At 46.5% G+C, this 21,264-nt stretch overlaps 3 protein-coding genes across 3 annotated transcripts; 2 read left to right on the top strand and 1 right to left on the bottom strand.

The window, feature by feature from the left end:
* Positions 1-847: 847 nt before the first annotated feature.
* Positions 848-4,324, bottom strand: LOC127349829 (phospholipase A2 inhibitor and Ly6/PLAUR domain-containing protein-like). Its single transcript, XM_051375790.1, has 5 exons — positions 4,229-4,324; positions 3,661-3,765; positions 3,393-3,563; positions 3,135-3,245; positions 848-2,367 (listed from the first exon to the last, which is right to left on the bottom strand). The coding sequence occupies exons 1-5, from the start codon at positions 4,278-4,280 to the stop codon at positions 2,123-2,125; spliced, it is 684 nt and encodes a 227-aa protein (XP_051231750.1). The 5' UTR covers positions 4,281-4,324; the 3' UTR covers positions 848-2,122.
* Positions 4,325-14,730: 10,406 nt separating this feature from the next.
* On the top strand, positions 14,731-15,960 carry LOC127350635 (mucin-5AC-like; the record flags this gene model as incomplete). Its single annotated transcript, XM_051377450.1, has 1 exon — positions 14,731-15,960. A coding segment is annotated over one exon (1,230 nt), but the record flags the coding sequence as incomplete, so codon positions are not given.
* A 2,391-nt stretch (positions 15,961-18,351) lies between these two features.
* LOC127350634 (uncharacterized) lies at positions 18,352-19,647 on the top strand (the record flags this gene model as incomplete). The annotated part of the gene is made up of 2 exons (XM_051377449.1): positions 18,352-18,861; positions 19,600-19,647. Coding segments are annotated over 2 exons (558 nt in total), but the record flags the coding sequence as incomplete, so codon positions are not given.
* Positions 19,648-21,264: the final 1,617 nt, after the last annotated feature.

The following is a 21,264-nucleotide window of genomic DNA, read 5'->3' as shown; positions in this document are numbered from 1 at the left end:
ATGATGTGACTGAGTGCAACGTACAACGCTGGCGGTCCCAGAAAGATAAACTAAAAAACACTCACAGCCAGAGAAGGAGCTATCGTGGTCCACAAACTGGTCGCTTCACAGAAATTGACAGAAGGGTGTGTGAATATGTGAATGAAAAACGTAATGAAGGGATACCCACCACGAGGGCAGTGATGCAGTAAAAAGCACTTGAAGTAGCCACAGAGCTTAACATTCCCCGCGCCAAATTCAAAGCCAGCATGGGCTGGTGCCGCAGAATGAAGCGACGTAATGGCCTGTCCCTCAGACGCAGAACAAGCCTAGCTCAGCGTCTGCCCGCAGACTTCAGAGAGAAGCTGGTAAACTACCAGCGTTTTGTGATAAAATTGAGAAAGAAGCATGAATATCCCCTGGATCAGATTGGCAACGCAGACCAGACACCTGTTTTTTTTGACATGCCCACATCTGTCACCGTTCATAAAAGAGGAGACAAATCAGTGATTGTTAAGTCTACAGGGAACGAGAAGAGCCGCGTTACCGTTATGTTAACCTGCCTCGCTGATGGGACCAAACTCCCCCCCTATGTGATTTTAAAACGAAAGACTCTCCCCAAAGATCCTATGCTGGCTGGCATAATTGTGCGTGCACAAGAAAAAGGATGGATGGAGTCCAGGCTTGTGGTGGACTGGCTTAAATTTGTGTGGGCCAGACGTCCCGGGGGACTTAGACGGAGGCGAAACATGCTGGTGCTAGATGCTTTCCGTGGACATGTGACAGACGAGGTCAAGAAACAAGTTAAGGAGCTGAATGGTGACTTGGTGATCATCCCGGGTGGAATGACAAGTCAGCTGCAGGTCAGTGTAGTTTGAGTCATTTTATTGGGAGATTGAAAAGATACAATAGAATTTATGATAGATGTGTACATAACAGCAAGCTACTGTAGGCCTATAATGGTTAAAAAAATAACTTGTTACAGGTACTGGATGTGGTCGTTAATAAGCCATTCAAAAACAGTCTGCGGAAGAACTACACAGCATGGCTCCTGGCTGGTAACCATGTCTTGACACCTACTGGAAAAATTCAGAAACCTTCTGCCCATCTTCTCTGCGAATGGATCCTGCAAGCTTGGGCAGACGTCTCCTCTGAGAGCATCATCAACGGGTTCAAGAAATGTTGCATCTCAAATCTGATGGATGGAAGCGAGGATGATTTGATGTGGGAGGAGCCGACGGCATCGGCAGAGAGCGACAATGAAAGTGCGAGTGAGGAGGAGGAACACAGTGATGCGGAGGATGCAGCTCAATGAAAGAAAGAAAAAAAAAAACTGTTTGTGGTGTTTTTGGATGTTATTGTTCTCACATTTTGCAGACTGTTCTGACACTGTCAAGAAAATGTGCGCCGTTTATTGCACAAGTTAAGCCAGTAGGCTTATGCTCGTTTAATTTAAATTTTCAAGTTTTTGTCCAAATAAAAAGTATTTTTCCAAATATGGGTCTTGAAAAAGAGGGGTCGTCTTATATTCAGGGTCGTCTTATATTCGGGTCAATACGGTATATTATATGATATAGTATTAGGATAGTAGACAATTGTATTATATCTGTACAATTTACAACAAAACACAACATTCAATCCAGTTAAAATACACACAGTAAAAAAATCCCCAGCAAATATGTACTAAGTAAATTAAAGCTGCGAAAAAGTTCATGCATCTAAGTGCCTGACAATAGACATTTTTCACAGCAGCCATTTTGACATGAAATAGTAGGGTAAACACGTGTTGCCATTGATACTAATTAAGGTTCCATTTAGTGCAGCAGTACCTTTCCAGTGACAACATGCACAATAGCACCAACCTGACTCTGTTTGATCTGAACAGAACCTTAATTAGTATCATTGGTAACACCTGTGTTTACCCTACTATTTCATGTCAAAATGACTGCTGTGAAAAAAGTCTACTGCATTGCTGCCTAATTATCCCACTTAAGCTTCACCCTTGCACTTTTTCCCTAAATGTGGTTTTTCTAGCCCCTGTAACTCCCAGCTAAAGATGTCAGTGAGCAATAAACCCAACTACAGGCTTCAAAAGAACTCATTCTGCTAGCTTCAAAGGTGCTTCCTCCATTTTGTCAGTGTTCTAACAGAGGGTTAAGATAAGGAGTCCGAGCATCAGAAGGATCGTAGCCAGTCTGACACGGCAGGCGTCGCTTGTTGTTGTTGTTGTAACAGTATTACACAATGAGGTGTTACAACAGGATGGTCCACTGCTGCTGAGGTCACCAATACCTTGTACAAAAGGTAGGCTACCCAGGCTGGCAGCAGCTGTACACAGGTTTGAAGATGCACAGCCAAAGACTGGAAAAGTGCTGGACCCATTTATCACTGTAGATAAAAAATCACTGTTTTACTATACAAACTACATTTTCTGGGGGTTTTTGTCAAGCAATAAGTAGAGGGGGTGGGTGGTAAAGAGAGGACAGAGAGAGAGAGACAAAGGTGCACAGCAACAACAACAGCAACAACAACAGCTATACTATACTGATGATGATGATGAAGACTACGACAATGACGCCGATAGCCACGACAATGGGGAATGATGAATAATAGTAATAATAATGATAATAATGTCAGCAATGGAAAACTTTTTTCTATAAATCCAACTTTTGTAGGGAAATAAGCGTATGTCGTCCATGTTGAACCCCATGTTTCTACGGTAGCCCAGAACGGACAAACCAAACACAGGGCTTTTCACGTTTTGTAGCCGCCTTAGTTTCTCCTTCATGCTTGGATGGCGAGTGTTTATTCAGTTGGTTGCAATCTGCAATTTCACCACTAGATGTCAGAAAATCCTACACACTGGTCCTTTAAGTAAATGTAGCAATGCCACAGTGTACAAATACTCCATTACAAGAAGGGTTCAAGCTTAATGTTTAATTTTCCTGCCTTTAGAAGTATAGATTAACATATAATAGAAATGTAAAAGAACATACCTCATAATTGTGCTCAAGTTTAGTTCTTGAATAAATGTACTTCATTACTTTCTTCCATTTCCTCCATATTCCCCAGCTCTCACAAATAGGAATTAGTTTTAAATACTTTCAGGAAGTAAAACACATTTGAAGACAATAATAGATCAAATAAAGACTCACCACTTGCTTGAAAGCAGCGGTCCTCCTCTCCCTTACATTGTAATGGGATGTTGCATTGAGAGGTGTTACAAGTGAAACACTGTAGGCTGTTACTTGTCTGTGCCACTGGGGCTGAAACAGAAAAGAACAACATCATTAATTTGAGGAAGAGAAAACATTAAAGTTTAAAAATTAAAAAAGAAAAAGATTCCACGATGGCAGTGTTCTTATTTTCTTATTGTCAATCAGCCACTTGTAGAACATGTAGTGTGTACTTACAAGCTGGAGTTGTGTTGTTGTTGCAGTTATCCGTGTTGCAGCACCGAACAGATGCAACTGCACTCACAATACCCAAGTTGACTGAAATATTCTGAAAGCCTGTGGCTGGACACAGGGAGGGCGGTGCACAAGCCTTCAAGATTTGCTGGACTGTGGCTCCAGATGAAGTGCCTACAAAATCAAAGCACAGTTTGTTAATGTTGATAGAAAGAGCGCATAACTTTGCAGGTATTCTATTTCACTGAAAAGTAATAAATGAAATGACTACCTTGAATGGAAGCTTCTAGACACAACTCTGTTGCAGACAAACATGTAAATAATACCGTGCTTGAACACTGCAGATTTGTACAAGTTTGACACTGAAGTGCTCCAGCTGCCGAGGGGAGACAAACAGTTGATACAATTATCACACACCAGATGTCAAATCAAATGTCTGAGGTGGTCAGGGTTAAAGGTTTTGATGGTCTTTAAAGGTTGGAAGTTATTGTTGGAAAAGCATTGCAAAAAACACAAGGGTTGTAATGTGTCTAAAATGCAGCAGACATACATATTTACACGCACAGCTTCCTCCACAATGCTCAAGTATATTATTATTTTTTATAGTCTTCAATACCATTTCATTAAATATCTGAATCCAGTATCGTAAATTGTATTGACTAGAGAGTTGTAGTGTATCCCTACTAAGTATTATAATTTATGAAATGTATTAATGATCTTTACTTATGTTTTAGAAGGTTTTTGTCTGCTCATATTATATATTAAAATCCTTTCTTAAAACAGTTCTGGTATAAGATTAAAAGTTTCTCCAAATATGCTCTCCACAGAAGTGGGGTTACCTGTGCTGGAGAGCGCCCAGATGAGAGTCAGAGAAGGGATCAGCTTCATCATGATGAACAGGTAAATGCTGTAGATGAGTTTTGCTGCATGGTGATACTACATTTCATGCAGCTCTTTATATACTGTACAGGTGTTGCAGGCGTAGAAACCTTGGGGATCAGGTATGTTCCCATCACATTGCGTGACCATTCAGAGACTCACCTTATCTTCTCACCTTACTTGAAAAATATGTCAGCACACATTCCCACACCCTTTATAAAAATTTAAGCAATGCTTTCTTTTTAGATCGTGCACCAAATCGAAAGTATAACCTAATTATTTAATTTTAAATTTCTACAATTAAATGGGAAAGATTTCTGAAAACATTGTGGATTTTTTGTTCATATAACTCAGTTCACGCTCTCTATTCCTCAACATAGTAAATCATAAAACATTGAATGCCTGTCTGCATCTTGAGTGTATAAACACCACTGACAACAATTGAAAAAAGTGAGCGGCCGAGAAAGTCTGATATGTTTTTATGTATATCAATATTAGAATGTTCTCAATGTATAATAAAACCAATTCATTTTATCATCTAAAAATGTCTATTGTGCATTTTCACTGTATAAAAATTCAGTCTAAAGATTTTCTTCTTTAACTTTTTTATGGAATATTATCAGAATATAATTTGGGTGACTTTTGATCATTCTTACTTAATCTAATAGAATTTTCAGAAACCTTGGAGAGCAGGACTGCATCTGTTGCGTTTGTTACATCTATTACATGTTCATCTGTTTTGTTTTCCATTATTCATCCATTGCTGCTGATCAGTATGTAAGATATGGCATCATTTTGGGGTAAGAGTCAAAAATCGAGATGAAGACTGCAGATTATACATTCCATAGTAGAGCTGATAAACATAAACTATGTAAGCCCCAGTGAAAAACAACATTACATTCTTGGGCTGATTCACAGCCTCGCAGCAGCACAGCAGAGTGAATAAAACAATATACAAATACTCATTACAAGTAAAAGTCCTACATGCAAATAATCAGATCCAAATCACACTTTACTTAATCATTTTACAACTGTTCCAAAATGACATTATCCACCTCCTTTGGAGTTGACAGAGGTTCCAGTATCATGAGACACAAAAATCATGTTGCTTTCCTCAGCTCCTCCACAGAGTAACTTTAAAAGCATACGCACTGTTGCCAAACATATAAACCATATGTATAAAACAATGACCAGAAAACAATTAAGGGCATTGAGCCTTTGATAAATTCCCATTTTGAACAGTATTTTCAACTACTCTCTGTAATGCACCATCCTCCTCATCAACCAAACTGAAACTAAACTGAATTCAAAACAAACATTTAAAATGAAATAAAAATAAAAACTAATAAAAAAGCAAAAGTAGAATAAAACACCGGAAAAATGTGAATTTGTGCATCGATCTGTGTTCTACCTATTGCAGACGCACACAGTATCCGAGAGGAATAAATAATGACTTATTTGGCTTAGAAACTTATTCTGATTGTCATAAGTGATCATATAATTTTGATTCCTACCAAGATTTTCATCATTACCAATGCCCACCTAGCCTGAGGAGTTAATTTGTGTGAGACGTTCTGCTGCCCTTGGTTGGTTTGCAAGATCCAGGGACAAAATTAAAACTAATAAGAACACATCAGTTTTTCTGTGCCCAGTTTTTCCTCTGTCTTGCACAGACATGAAGTGAAAACCAGGGTTTGAATATATGAATAATTTATTTTTGGAAACATACTGAAAAATTGAGCCCCATCCATTTGTTGCCTTTTTCATTTACGACATATCACATGCTCATTGCTTCAAAATATTCTCCATGTATTGTGATGTTTGGAATCTGCAACATCGTATACTTGTGATACCAGTGTCAACTCTATCAGCTTTCTGGAGCCATTTTAATAGTGCGAAACATAGCTTGGTTTGGATACTGAAGTATGGTCACTTTTTTTTGTGATTATACTAGGGGGCACTGCTCTGCTGGCAAACCGCGATGGAGTGGAGTGTGTGATGCTTGTGAGATTGTTTGTTTTGCTAAGGGTCACAGATTTAAGGACGTATTAAGAAGCAGCAGCAACAGGGGAATGAGGTGCAAAAGGACTCAGTGGAAGATGCAGTGATACTACAACTACAACTACTTGCAGCCCCACATCCTCTGTACAAAACTGCAAGAGCTCCAGGTGGAACCATGTATGATCCTCTGGATACTGGACTTTCTCCTCAAAAGGGAGCTGTTTGTTAGGTTCAACAGCTCCAGCGCCCATGGCGGTGAAGTTTGTAGATGACACTGCAGGAAGTAAGAGGATGTACCAGTAGTGTGAGGAGCACCTCTGGATAAATGTGAAGAAGACAAAAGAGCTCCTCATAGACTTCTGGAACAAGGCTGACCCTGTTCCACTGGTGAAACTCAATGGTGAGAACCACAATCAACAGAGGCCTGACCTTTAACAACACACAAATCATCTTATTAAAGTTCCAGCAGTGGATCTACCTTCAATGGAGGCTGAAGCATTCTGGATGTAGGAGCTCCCATCCTTCGCAGCTTTTACATTTATCATATAGAAAGCCTCCTCACCTCTTTTTTTCTGGCTTGGTATGGTAAACTATCAGAGACCAAAAAGGCCAAACTGCGGAGGGTGGTTACATCGGGGTCCAACCTCTGTGAAAATGAGTGCCCATCCCTCCAGCTACTTCATGAACAGAGGGTGGTAAAGAAAGTAAAATTGCAAAGGACACAACTCATAATCTAAGCACTTGCTTTCAGATCCTACCCTCTGGGAGGAGATATGCAGGGGCACTGTATTCAAAACAAACAGGGGCAGGTGCCTAAACCTAATCCTAACCAACCCAAACCATTTAACTAGTGAATTGTGCAGCAGACACACCTGATACGCAGTGTGAGCGGTCTAATCTGTTAACATGGGCGCCAAAGAAAGTAAATCAAAACATGGGCGGTGTGACCAAGCTGTCAGTCATGCGTGTTGTGCTACCACTGATAAACTGATACATAGTAACAACAGAGTACACTTCTCATCAGACCAGTCACCCACTCAGAAGTAGAAAAAACAAGATCTGGGAAGCAATTTATTAAATAGATAAAAAATCTTCCTGATCAGCACCCCTACCAGATACTTTCCATCAGCTTCAATTTAGTTCCAAACTCTGATAATGTCTTTGTTTCACCATTTCAATTGCAACGGTTAATACTTTAACATTTTATTGTGTCTACGTTTCATTTTCGTTGCAGATTACAATGCCTACACCAAGTGTATAGGAGAAACTACATGTAGCTCATGCAAGGGAGGTTGCCTGATATGGTTCTTTGGGGGTCTCTGCTGCCACTCTCCTTGTCTTATACCTTTCCATGTATGCACATGGAAGGGCAGGGAGGGGAGCTCTCCCTGCCATAAGGTTTTCCATGTAGGCATAGGGAAGGACAAGGAGGTCCCAGAACAGAGCCATACCGCCAAATGTAATATACTGCTTTGGAATAGAAGATATTTTGACATAAGTGGTCCTGACTGAACTGCTTTCAAGCAACTGGTGAGTCTTTATAATACATAGTTGAACAGAATTTCTGTCCAAAGGTTTTTTCAATCAAATTACAATATGTGATGTTTAGTAAATGAACCGGTGGTACATCTACTCAAGTACTGAACAATTATGAGGGTACACTTACTAAGTAAACACTAAGTTTGTCTTCAAATATGTTTTACTTCCTCAAAGTGTTTCAAACAAATTCCTGTTTGTGAGAGCTGGGGAATATAGAGGAAAGTACATTTACTCAAGTACTAAACTTGAGCACAATTAGGAGGTACATTCATTTACATTTCTATTACATCCTACTTTATACTTCTAAAAGCCTATACACTCCATTAAGGTTGAACCTTTCTTGTAATGGAGTATTTGTACTCTGTGGCATTGCTACTTTGACTTAGAGGACCAACTAGTCTTACTTTCAGATGATTAAGCACTATTATTGTGCGCTATAGTGCATTTATGAATATTATATTCCATTTAGATCCTCCTAAACATTTTAAAAATAACTAAGTTAGATTACAAGTTACTTTATTAGTTACATTCAGCAGCTGCCGACAACATAAAAATGACAACCGCTTTTGCCAACACTCACTTTATTGGAAGTGAATTTTTAACAGTAACAATGTATCTCCTGACATTTTAGTCTACAACATACTGCCCGACCAACTTCTTCAACTCTTCCCCCACTTACTGGTTTTGCATCCAAGTCCAGCTTTTGTTGTTTGGGTGGTGGGGGACCTCCTGCTCTCTGCTTCATACCACCTGGTGGGACTTGCTCTGTAAGTTTGACTGTGCAGTGCTGCGACTCCAAATGTTTCTTCAAATTTGACGTAGTGTTTTTGTAGCTAGATAGCACTTTGTCGCCACCAGCACAGAGTGTACAACGAACCTTAATATTGCCATCTTTAGCTGACACAAACTCAAAATAGTGACTGTATTTCCAGCTAGAAAACGCGCATCTCTCTCCTCCCTCCATTGTTGTTTATGTTTGTGTCTGCGTAGCCTACACGTGAACTGTCCTCATGCTGAAAACATGACGTCGCATAGACTACGTGACTTCACTCCCAGAGACAGAAAGCAAATATAGTTTTAATAAGGAAAATGACAAACATAGTAACGCACAGTGACTTGGATAAGTAACCTTAATCTGATTACTGGCTTGGAAATAGTAACGCGTTAGATTACTCGTTACTGAAAAAAGTGGTCAGATTGGAGTACTGGGCATGAGTCATAATAATCTGATATTATGTATAATAGTATATGTAGTATCAGTCACAGGGGATAGTTTTTAAGTTCTTTTACATTTAAGTAAATTTTTCTGATTATATTTACATACTTTTGCAGTTATCTGACATATAATAAGCTACTAGATTTTACTAAGTTTTTACATACAAACCATTTGTTGAGCCTATAAAATACAACAGGTCTAGTTACAATTTGCTCCACCTCGACCATCTACAACATTAAAATACTTCTATCATGATAATCATTTAGTAAAACTAGCGACTTTTACTTTTCACCCTTTAAGGAAATCTTTCTGATGTTAGTTTTACCAAAGTATTAGTTGCAAGTGCAGCAATTTTAACCCACTTGTAATGAAGTGTGTTCATTGTGATAATGCCATTATAATGCGTGGCATTAACAGCAGCTGTTGGTAGCCTCGGTAGGCATCGTGCCTACCAAACTTAGTCATCCTACTGCTGGCTCCGCAAGGAGAGGGAGATGGGGGGGGGCGTCCGAGAGCACCTTCGTTGGCGAACCAGTAAACCACCACTACCATCAATAATTCTGAGCAATGTGTGTTCGCTGATGCCCAAGATGAGAATCGGGAATCAAATCTCATATTGTTTACCGAGACCTGGCTTCACCAACGAGTCCCGGACCCATCCTGGAGGGTTACTCGCTTGTGCGTCTGGCATGTGGACCGTAGGGTGCGTGTTCGTCTATGTGAGTGACAAATGGTGCAAACAGTATACAGTGAGAGACATTATATATAACCCAGACATATAACTGCTCTGTGCATCCCTGAGACCACACTACTTGCCAAGGGAGTTTGGCAATTTCACAATGGCTGCTGTTGTTGTCTTTGCCAGATACTGAGGTCATTTCTTCATCTAGTATTTTTCAGTGAAATGCTGTAAAGGTATGTGTCCTTTCTGACAGCATAATTAAACTGCACTTAATTATCTGCAACTCACAACTCTAATTTATTGCAGATGGATCTCATTTAAGTCACACCAGAAAAGATAAGATCATTGTCATATTAAAGGTATATTGTTTTATACTTACAGATACATTAGGATGGAAAGAGCCTTTTATGTTGTAGCTGGTAAAGGTAGAATTACAGTTTTAATTTAAACTGCTTCATAGGGCATTGTTATAAGATACAGGTACAGGTAAGGCAACACAAAAGTTTAAAGTTGCATAAGACATTAGGGCGTAAACACAAGATATAAAAAAACACAGGTAACAAAGACTACAGTCTGTACAATTAGCATCATCGTTGAATAGAGTGTAGATGGGTTGCCAGTTTCACCGCATTCCAGATTATGAATAAACAAGAAGGACATGTGAAGAAAGGGACATTATAATAATGTGTGAGTAAAGCAGTTAGTTAGTAAAACTAACTGCTGTGTATTCCTACTACTATGTAAAAATGAATAAAAGTAGCAGAAATTATATAATATGATAATATTCCATAAGGGAAGTTGAAGAAGAAAAATCTCAAGAGTACATTTGTATACAGTGAAAATGCACGTTGGTTAGTACCACATACACTTTCCAAAATCTAAATTATTTTTAAAATACTTAGGATGATAAAAGTCATTGGTTTTGGATCTATTGTTATTTGGTTTATAACATCATCAGATGTCAGGGATATAGAAATTAAGTGGATTTTCATTGTTGTCAGTGGTGTTTACACAGTCCATTGACTTTTATCACGATGTAGACAGTAATATTATCTAAATAACATTATCTAACATCTACATCGATCAGTGATCAACTTTATCCCAATGTGATGCATCCTGCACCTCAATTGCTCAGCTCCGTGAAGCACAATGCAGATTCAAAAGTAGAAGTCCCATCATCTTTGTGTTGCAAGGGCTTACCACAAATATTTATAGAAACCAAAAACATATTGTCAATATAATTTCTAGAAGAAGTGAAAATGCACATTGGTCAGAACCATATTCCCTTTCCAAAATCTTATTTGATATCTGATATTTAAAATTCTTTGGTATATACAATTCATTGAAATTGTACTTGTTTAAATATAGAAATTAGGTATTTATATTTACACAACTAAAATTAGAAATGGGTGTGGGAAGGTGTGTTGAGGTGATGACTTAGATGATTTTCCAATTGACAAAAAATTTAGTAAATGTCTAAATGGTCACACAGTAAAAATGGGAACACACCCAATCCCTGTGGGTGTTACCTAGGCATCTGTCACAAATGTATTCAGTACCTGTGCAGTATATAAGGTGCTGCAGCACTGATAAAGTGTAGTATCACCATCAAGAAAAACTAATCTACACTATTTACCTGTTCATCATGATGAAGCTGATACTTTCTCTGACTCTGATCTGGGCGCTCTCCAGCACAGGTAACCCCATTTATTCTTACCATACAGGTTCTGCAGGTACTAGAGAGCACCAATTAAAACTTTTAGGAATTTTAATAATCTTTCACTAATTGTGGTGAGATAATTTATTTTAATAAACCAAAATTATTTGTATCTAAAACATAAAAAAATCTTATAAAATTGTAGTAATGACTTAACTGATTGACATTATTATTACACAACAACAACTACAGCCCTGACAACAACTGCTGCCCAAACTACGACAACAACTGCTGGCCCAACAACTACAACTGCCGCCCCAACAACGACTGCTGCCACAACAACGACTGAAGCCCCAACAACTACAACTGTTGCTCCAACAACCACGACTGCTCCCCCAGCAACAACTGCAGCCCCAACAACAACTGCAGCACCGACAACAACCACCACACTGACAACAACCGCTGCCACCACAAAAACTGCAGCCCCAACAGCAACCCCTGAAGCCCCAACAACAACAACTGCAGCCCCAAAAACAACTGCAGCCCCAAAAACAACCGCCACACCGACAACAACCGCTGCCACCACAACAACTGCAGCCCCAACAACAACCACTGCAGCCCCAACAACATCTGCTGCCCCAACAACAACCACTGCAGCCCCAACAACAACTGCTGCCCCAACAACTGCTGCTGCCACCACAACTGCAGCCCCAACAACAACTGCTGCTGCCTCCACATCAACTGCTGCCCCAACAACAACTGCAGCACCAACAACAACTGCCACACCGACAACAACCGCTGCCCTGACAACTGCAGCCCCAACAACAACTGCTGCCCCAACAACGACTGCTGCCACCACAACAACTGCAGCCCCAACAACAACCACTGCAGCCCCAACAACTACTGCCACCACATCAACTGCAGCCCAAACAACAGAAGCCCCAACAACATCTGCTGCCCCAACAACAACTACCTCACCGACAACAACCGCTGCCACCACAACAACTGCAGCCCCAACAACAACCACTGGAGCCCCAACAACCACTGCAGCCCCAACAACTGCAGCCACAACAACCACTGCTGCTCAAACAACCATTGCAGCCTCAACTACTGCTGCCCCAACAACAACTGCTGCCCCAACAACAACCACTGCAGCCCCATCGACAACAACTTCAGCCCCAACAACAAATGCTGCCCCAACAACAACTGCAGCACCAACAACTGCCACACCGACAACAACCGCCACCCCGACAACAACCGCTGCCCCCAACAACAACTGCAGCCCCAACAACAAGCCACCACAACAACTGCAGCCCCAACAACAAGCACTGTAGCCCCAACAACAAGCACTGTAGCCCCAACAACGACTGCTTCCCCAACAACAACTGCAGCCCCAACAACAACTGCAGCCCCAACAACAACAACTGCAGCCCCAACAACAACCACTGCAGCCCCAACAACAACCACTGCTGCCTCCACATCAACTGAAGCCCCAACAACAACCACTGCAGCCCCAACAATAACTGCAGCACCGACAACAACCGCCACACCGACAACAACCGCTGCCACCACAACAAATGCAGCCCCAACAACAACCACTGCAGCCCCAACAACAACCACTGCAGCCCCAAAAACAACGGCTCCCCCAACAACTGCTGCCCCAACAACGACTGCTGCCACCACAACAACTGCAGCCCCAACAACAACAACTGCAGCCTTAACAACAACCACTGCTGCCTCCACATCAACTGCAGCCCCAACAACCACCACTGCAGCCCCAACAACTGCTGCCCAAACTACAACCACTGCAGACCCAACCTCAACAACTGTTGCCCCAACAACAACTGCAGTTCTAACAACAACGACTGCAGCCCCAACAACAAACACTGTAGCCCCAACAACAGCTGCTGCCCCAACAACAACTGCACCCCCGACAACAACCACTGCAGCCCCAACAACTGCAGCCCCAACAACGACTGCTGCCACCACAACAACTGCAGCCCCAACAACAACCGCTGAAACCTCAACAACAACCACTGCTGCCCCAACAACCACCACTGAAGCCCCTACAACAACTGAAGCCCCAAAGACTGCAGCCCCAACAACAACCACTGCAGCCCCAACAACCACCACTGCAGCCCCAACAACAACGACTGCAGCCTCAACAACAACTGCTGCTCCAACAACAACGACTGCTGCCACCACAACAACTGCAGCCTCAACAACTGCTGCCCCAACAACGACTGCTCCCCCAACAACTGCTGCCCCAACAACGACTGCTGCCCCCACAACAACTGCAGCCCCAACAACAACCACTGCAGCCTCAACAACCACTGCTGCCCCAACAACAACGACTGCAGCCCCAACAACAACCGCTGCCCCAACGACTGCTGCCACCATAACAACTGCAGCCCCAACAACAACTGCAGCCCAAACAACAACAACTGCAGCCCCAACAACAACTGCAGCACCGACAACAACCGCCACACCGACAACAACCGCTGCCACCACAACAAATGCAGCCCAAATAACAACCACTGCTGCCCCAACAACCACTGCAGACCCAACAACAACTGAAGCCCCAAAGACTGCAGCCCCAACAACAACCACTGCAGCCCCAACAACCACCACTGCAGCCCCAACAACAACGACTGCAGCCTCAACAACTACTGCTGCTCCAACAACAACGACTGCTGCCACCACAACAACTGCTGCCCCAACAACTGCTGCTGCCACCACAACTGCAGCCCCAACAACAACTGCTGCTGCCTCCACATCAACTGCTGCCCCAACAACAACTGCAGCACCAACAACAACTGCCACACCGACAACAACCGCTGCCCTGACAACGGCAGCCCCAACAACAACTGCTGCCCCAACAACGACTGCTGCCACCACAACAACTGCAGCCCCAACAACAACCACTGCAGCCCCAACAACTACTGCCACCACATCAACTGCAGCCCAAACAACAGAAGCCCCAACAACATCTGCTGCCCCAACAACAACTACCTCACCGACAACAACCGCTGCCACCACAACAACTGCAGCCCCAACAACAACAACTGCAGCCCCAACAACCACTGCAGCCCCAACAACTGCAGCCACAACAACCACTGCTGCTCAAACAACCATTGCAGCCTCAACTACTGCTGCCCCAACAACAACTGCTGCCCCAACAACAACCACTGCAGCCCCATCGACAACAACTTCAGCCCCAACAACAAATGCTGCCCCAACAACAACTGCAGCACCAACAACTGCCACACCGACAACAACCGCAGCCCCAACAACAACCACTGCAGCCCCAACAACAACCGCCACACCGACAACAACCGCTGCCACCACAACAACTGCAGCCCCAACAACAAGCACTGCAGCCCCAACAACAAGCACTGTAGCCCCAACAACAACTGCTCCCCCAACAACGACTGCTTCCCCAACAACAACTGCAGCCCCAACAACAACTGCAGCCCCAACAACAACCACTGCAGCCCCAACAACAACCACTGCTGCCTCCACATCAACTGAAGCCCCAACAACAACCACTGCAGCCCCAACAATAACTGCAGCACCGACAACAACCGCCACACCGACAACAACCGCTGCCACCACAACAAATGCAGCCCCAACAACAACCACTGCAGCCCCAAAAACAACGGCTCCCCCAACAACTGCTGCCCCAACAACGACTGCTGCCACCACAACAACTGCAGCCCCAACAACAACCACTGCAGCCTTAACAACAACCACTGCTGCCTCCACATCAACTGCAGCCCCAACAACCACCACTGCAGCCCCAACAACTGCTGCCCAAACTACAACCACTGCAGACCCAACAACAACTGTTGCCCCAACAACTGTTGCCCCAACAACAACTGCAGCACTAACAACAACGACTGCAGCCCCAACAACAACCACTGTAGCCCCAACAACAACTGCTGCCCCAACAACAACTGCACCCCCGACAACAACCACTGCAGCCCCAACAACAACTGCTCCCCCAACAACTGCAGCCCCAACAAGGACTGCTGCCACCACAACAACTGCAGCCCCAACAACAACCGCTGAAACCTCAACAACAACCACTGCTGCCCCAACAACCACCACTGAAGCCCCAACAACAACTGAAGCCCCAAAGACTGCAGCCCCAACAACAACCACTGCAGCCCCAACAACCACCACTGCAGCCCCAACAACAACGACTGCAGCCTCAACAACTACTGCTGCTCCAACAACAACGACTGCTGCCACCACAACAACTGCAGCCTCAACAACTGCTGCCCCAACAACGACTGCTCCCCCAACAACTGCTGCCCCAACAACGACTGCTGCCCCCACAACAACTGCAGCCCCAACAACAACCACTGCAGCCTCAACAACCACTGCTGCCCCAACAACAACGACTGCAGCCCCAACAACAACCGCTGCCCCAACGACTGCTGCCACCATAACAACTGCAGCCCCAACAACAACTGCAGCCCAAACAACAACAACTGCAGCCCCAACAACAACTGCAGCACCGACAACAACCGCCACACCGACAACAACCGCTGCCACCACAACAAATGCAGCCCAAATAACAACCACTGCTGCCCCAACAACCACTGCAGACCCAACAACAACTGTTGCCCCAACAACAACTGCAGCACTAACAACAACGACTGCAGCCCCAACAACAACCACTGTAGCCCCAACAACAACTGCTGCCCCAACAACAACTGCAGCCCCGAGAACAACCACTGCAGCCCCAACAACAACTGCTCCCCCACAACTGCAGCCCCAACAAGGACTGCTGCCACCACAACAACTGCAGCCCCAACAACAACCGCTGAAACCTCAACAACAACCACTTCTGCCCCAACAACCACCACTGAAGCCCCAACAACAACTGAAGCCCCAAAGACTGCAGCCCCAACAACAACCACTGCAGCTCCAACAACCACCACTGCAGCCCCAACAACAACGACTGCAGCCTCAACAACTACTGCTGCTCCAACAACAACGACTGCTGCCACCACAACAACTGCAGCCTCAACAACTGCTGCCCCAACAACGACTGCTCCCCCAACAACTGCTGCCCCAACAACGACTGCTGCCCCCACAACAACTGCAGCCCCAACAACAACCACTGCAGCCTCAACAACCACTGCTGCCCCAACAACAACGACTGCAGCCCCAACAACAACCACTGCAGCCCCAACAACAACTGCTGCCACCATCCCAACAACTGCAGCCCCATCAACAACTGCAGCCCAAACAACAACAACTGAAACCCCAACAACAACTGCAGCACCGACAACAACCGCCACACCGACAACAACCGCTGCCACCACAACAAATGCAGCCCAAATAACAACCACTGCTGCCCCAACAACCACTGCAGCCTCAACAACTGCTGCCCCAACTACGACTGCTGCCCCAACAACAACAACTGCAGCCCCATCAACAACTGCGGCCCCAACAACGACTGCTGCCACCACAACAACTGCAGCCCCAACAACAACCACTGCAGCCCCAACAACAACCGCCACACCGACAACAACCGCTGCCACCACAACAACTGCAGCCCCAACAACAAGCACTGCAGCCCCAACAACAAGCACTGTAGCCCCAACAACAACTGCTCCGCCAACAACGACTGCTTCCCCAACAACAACTGCAGCCCCAACAACAACTGCAGCCCCAACAACAACTGCGGCCCCAACAACGACTGCTGCCACCACAACAACTGCGGCCCCAACAACAACCACTGCTGCCCCAACAACAACCACTGCAGCCCCAACAACAAGTGCAGCACCGACAACAACCGCCACACCGACAACAACCGCTACCACCACAACAAATGCAGCCCCAACAACCACCACTGCAGCCCCAACAACAACGACTGCAGCCTCAACAACTACTGCTGCTCCAACAACAACGACTGCTGCCACCACAACAACTGCAGCCTCAACAAACTGCTGCCCCAACAACGACTGCTCCCCCAACAACTGCTGCCCCAACAACGACTGCTGCCCCAACAACAACCACTGCAGCCCCAACAACAACCACTGCAGCCTCAACAACCACTGCTGCCCCAACAACAACGACTGCAGCCCCAAAAACAACCGCTGCCCCAACGACTGCTGCTACCATAACAACTGCAGCCCCAACAACAACTGCCGCCCAAACAACAACAACTGCAGCCCCAACAACAACTGCAGCACCGACAACAACCGACCGCCACACCGACAACAACCGCTGCCACCACAACAAATGCAGCCCAAATAACAACCACTGCTGCCCCAACAACCACTGCAGCCTCAACAACAACTGCTGCCCCAACAACTACCACTGCTGCCCCAACAACAACAACTGCAGCCCCATCAACAACTGCAGCCCCAACAACACACAACCACTGCAGCCCCAACAACAACCACTGCTGCCCCAACAACTGTTGCCCCAACAACAACTGCAGCACTAACAAAAACCACTACAGCCCCAACAACAACTGCTGCCCCAACAACAACCGCTGCCCCAACCACTGCTGCCCCAACAACCACTGCAGCCTCAACAACCACTGCTGCTCCAACAACAACGACTGCTTCCCTAACTACCACTGCTGCCCCAACAACAACGACTGCAGCCCCAACAACCACTGCAGCCTCAACAACGACTGCTACCACCACAACAACTGCAGCCCCAACAACAACCACTGCAGCCCTAACAACAACTGCAGCCCCAACAACAACTGCTCCCCCAACAACTGCTGCCCCAACAACGACTGCTGCCACCACAAGAACTGCAGCCCCAACAACAACCACTGCAGCCTCAACAACAACCACTGCTGCCTCCACATCAACTGCAGCCCCAACAACCACCACTGCAGCCCCAACAACAACTGAAGCCCCAACAACTGCTGCCCCAACAACAACCACTGGAGCCCCAACAACTGTTGCCCCAACAACAACTGCAGCACTAACAACAACGACTGCAGCCCCAACAACAACCACTGCAGCCCCAACAACAACCACTGCTGCCCCAACAACAACCGCTGCCCCAACAACCACTGCAGCCTCAACAACTACTGCTTCTCCAACAACAACGACTGCTGCCACCACAACAACTGCAGCCCAAACAACCACTGCTGCCCCAACAACTGCTGCCCCAACAACCACTGCAGCCTCAACAACGACTGCTGCCACCAAAGCAACTGCAGCCCCAACAACAACCACTGCAGCCCCAACAACAACCGCTCCCCCAACAACCACTGCAGCCTCAACAACCACTGCTGCTCCAACAACAACGACTGCTGCCACCACAACAACTGCAGCCCCAACAACAACTGAAGCCCCAACAACAACTGCTGCCCCAACAACGACTGCTGCCACCACAACAACTGCAGCCCCAACAACCACCACTGCAGCCCCAACAACAACTGAAGCCCCAGCAACTGCTTCCCCAACAACAACCACTGCAGCCCCAACAACTGTTGCCCCAAAAACAACTGCAGCACTAACAACAACGACTGCAGCCCCAACAACAACCACTGCAGCCCCAACAACAACTGCTGCCCCAACAACAACCACTGCTGCCCCAACAACAACAGCTGCCCCAATAACCGCTGCCCAAACAACTGCTGCCCCAACAACCACTGCTGCCCCAACAACCACTGCAGCCTCAACAACGACTGATGCCACCAAAACAACTGCAGCCCCAACAACAACCACTGCAGCCCCAACAACAACCGCTCCCCCAACAACAACTGCAGCACTGACAACAACCGCCACACCAACAACAACCGCTGCCACCACAACAAATGCAGCCCCAACAACAACCACTGCAGCCCCACCAACAACTGCTGCCCCAACAACCACTGCAGCCTCAACAACCACTGCTGCTCCAACAACAACGACTGCTGCCACCACAACAACGGCAGCCCCAACAACAACCACTGCAGCCCCAACAACTCCTGCCCCAACAACAACCACTGCTGCCCCAACAACAACCGCTGCCCCAACAACTGCTGCCCCAACAACCACTGCAGCCTCAACAACTACTGCTTCTCCAACAACAACGACTGCTGCCACCACAACAACTGCTCCCCCAACAACTGCTGCCCCAACAACGACTGCTGCCACCACAACAACTGCAGCCCCAACAACAACTGCAGCACCGACAACAACCGCCACACCGACAACAACCGCTGCCACCACAACTAATGCAGCCCCAACAACAACCACTGCAGCCCCCACAAACCCCAAAAAACCCCACCCAACCCCCCCCCAAACCCCCACCCCCACCAAAAACCAACAAACCCACCCAACAACAACTGCTCCCCCAACAACTGCTGCCCCAACAACCACTGCAGCCTCAACAACTACTGCTGCTCCAACAACGACTGCTGCCACCACAACAACTGCAGCCCCAACAACAACTGCTGCCCCAACAACGACTGCTGCCACCACAACAACTGCTGCCCCAAAAACAACCACTGCTTCCCTAACAACCACTGCTGCCCCAACAACAACGACTGCAGCCCCAACAACAACCGCTGCCCCAACAACCACTGCAGCCTCAACAACGACTGCTACCACCACAACAACTGCAGCCCCAACAACAACTGCAGCACCGACAACAACCGCCACATCGACAACAACCGCTGCCACCACAACAAATGCAGCCCCAACAACAACCACTGCAGTCCCAACAACGACTGCTCCCCCAACAACTGCTGCCCCAACAACGACTGCTGCCACCACAACAACTGCAGCCCCAACAACAACCACTGCAGCCTCAACAACAACCACTGCTGCCTCCACATCAACTGCAGCCCCAACAACCACCACTGCAGCCCCAACAACAACTGAAGCCCCAATAACTGCTGCCCCAACAACAACCACTGCTGCCCCAACAACTGTTGCCCCAACAACAACTGCAGCACTAACAACAACGACTGCAGCCCCAACAACAACCACTGCAGCCCCAACAACCACTGCTGCCCCAACAACCACTGCTGCCCCAACAACCACTGCTGCCCCAACAACAACCGCTGCCCCAACAACCGCTGCCCAAACAACCGCTGCCCCAACAACCACTGCAGCCTCAACAACTACTGCTTCTCCAACAACAACGACTGCTGCCAGCACAACAACTGCAGCCCCAACAACCACTGCTGCCCCAACAACTGCTGCCCCAACAACCACTGCAGCCTCAACAACGACTGCTGCCACCACAACAACTGCAGCCCCAACAACAACCACTGCAGCCTCAACAACAACCACTGCTGCCTCCACATCAACTGCAGCCCCAACAACCACCACTGCAGCCCCAACAACAACTGAAGCCCCAACAACTGCTGCCCCAACAACAACCACTGCAGCCCCAACAACTGTTGCCCCAACAACAACTGCAGCACTAACAACAACGACTGCAGCCCCAACAACAACTGCTGCCCCAACAACAACCACTGCTGCCCCAACAACTGTTGCCCCAACAACAACTGCAGCACTAACAACAACGACTGCAGCCCCAACAACAACCACTGCAGCCCCAACAACAACTGCTGCACTAACAACAACGACTGCAGCCCCAACAACAACCACTGCAGCCCCAACAACAACCGCTGCCCCAACAACCGCTGCCCCAACAACTGCTGCCCCAACAACCACTGCAGCCTCAACAACTACTGCTTCAACAACCACTGAGCATCAACAACGACTGCTGCCAGCACAACAACTGCAGCCCCAACAACAACCACTGGCAAAAACTGCCCCCAACAGCTGCTGCCCCAACAACGACTGCTGCCACCACAACAACTGCAGCCCCAACAACAACCGCCACACCGACAACAACCGCTGCCACCACAACAAATGCAGCCCCAACAACAACCACTGCAGCCCCAACAACAACTGCTCCC

Source organism: Dicentrarchus labrax, unplaced genomic scaffold (genome assembly GCF_905237075.1).
Source record: "Dicentrarchus labrax unplaced genomic scaffold, dlabrax2021, whole genome shotgun sequence".
NCBI lineage: Eukaryota > Metazoa > Chordata > Actinopteri > Moronidae > Dicentrarchus > Dicentrarchus labrax.
Note: the sequence above shows the minus strand (reverse complement) of the source record. Positions and strands in the feature narration are given on the sequence as shown.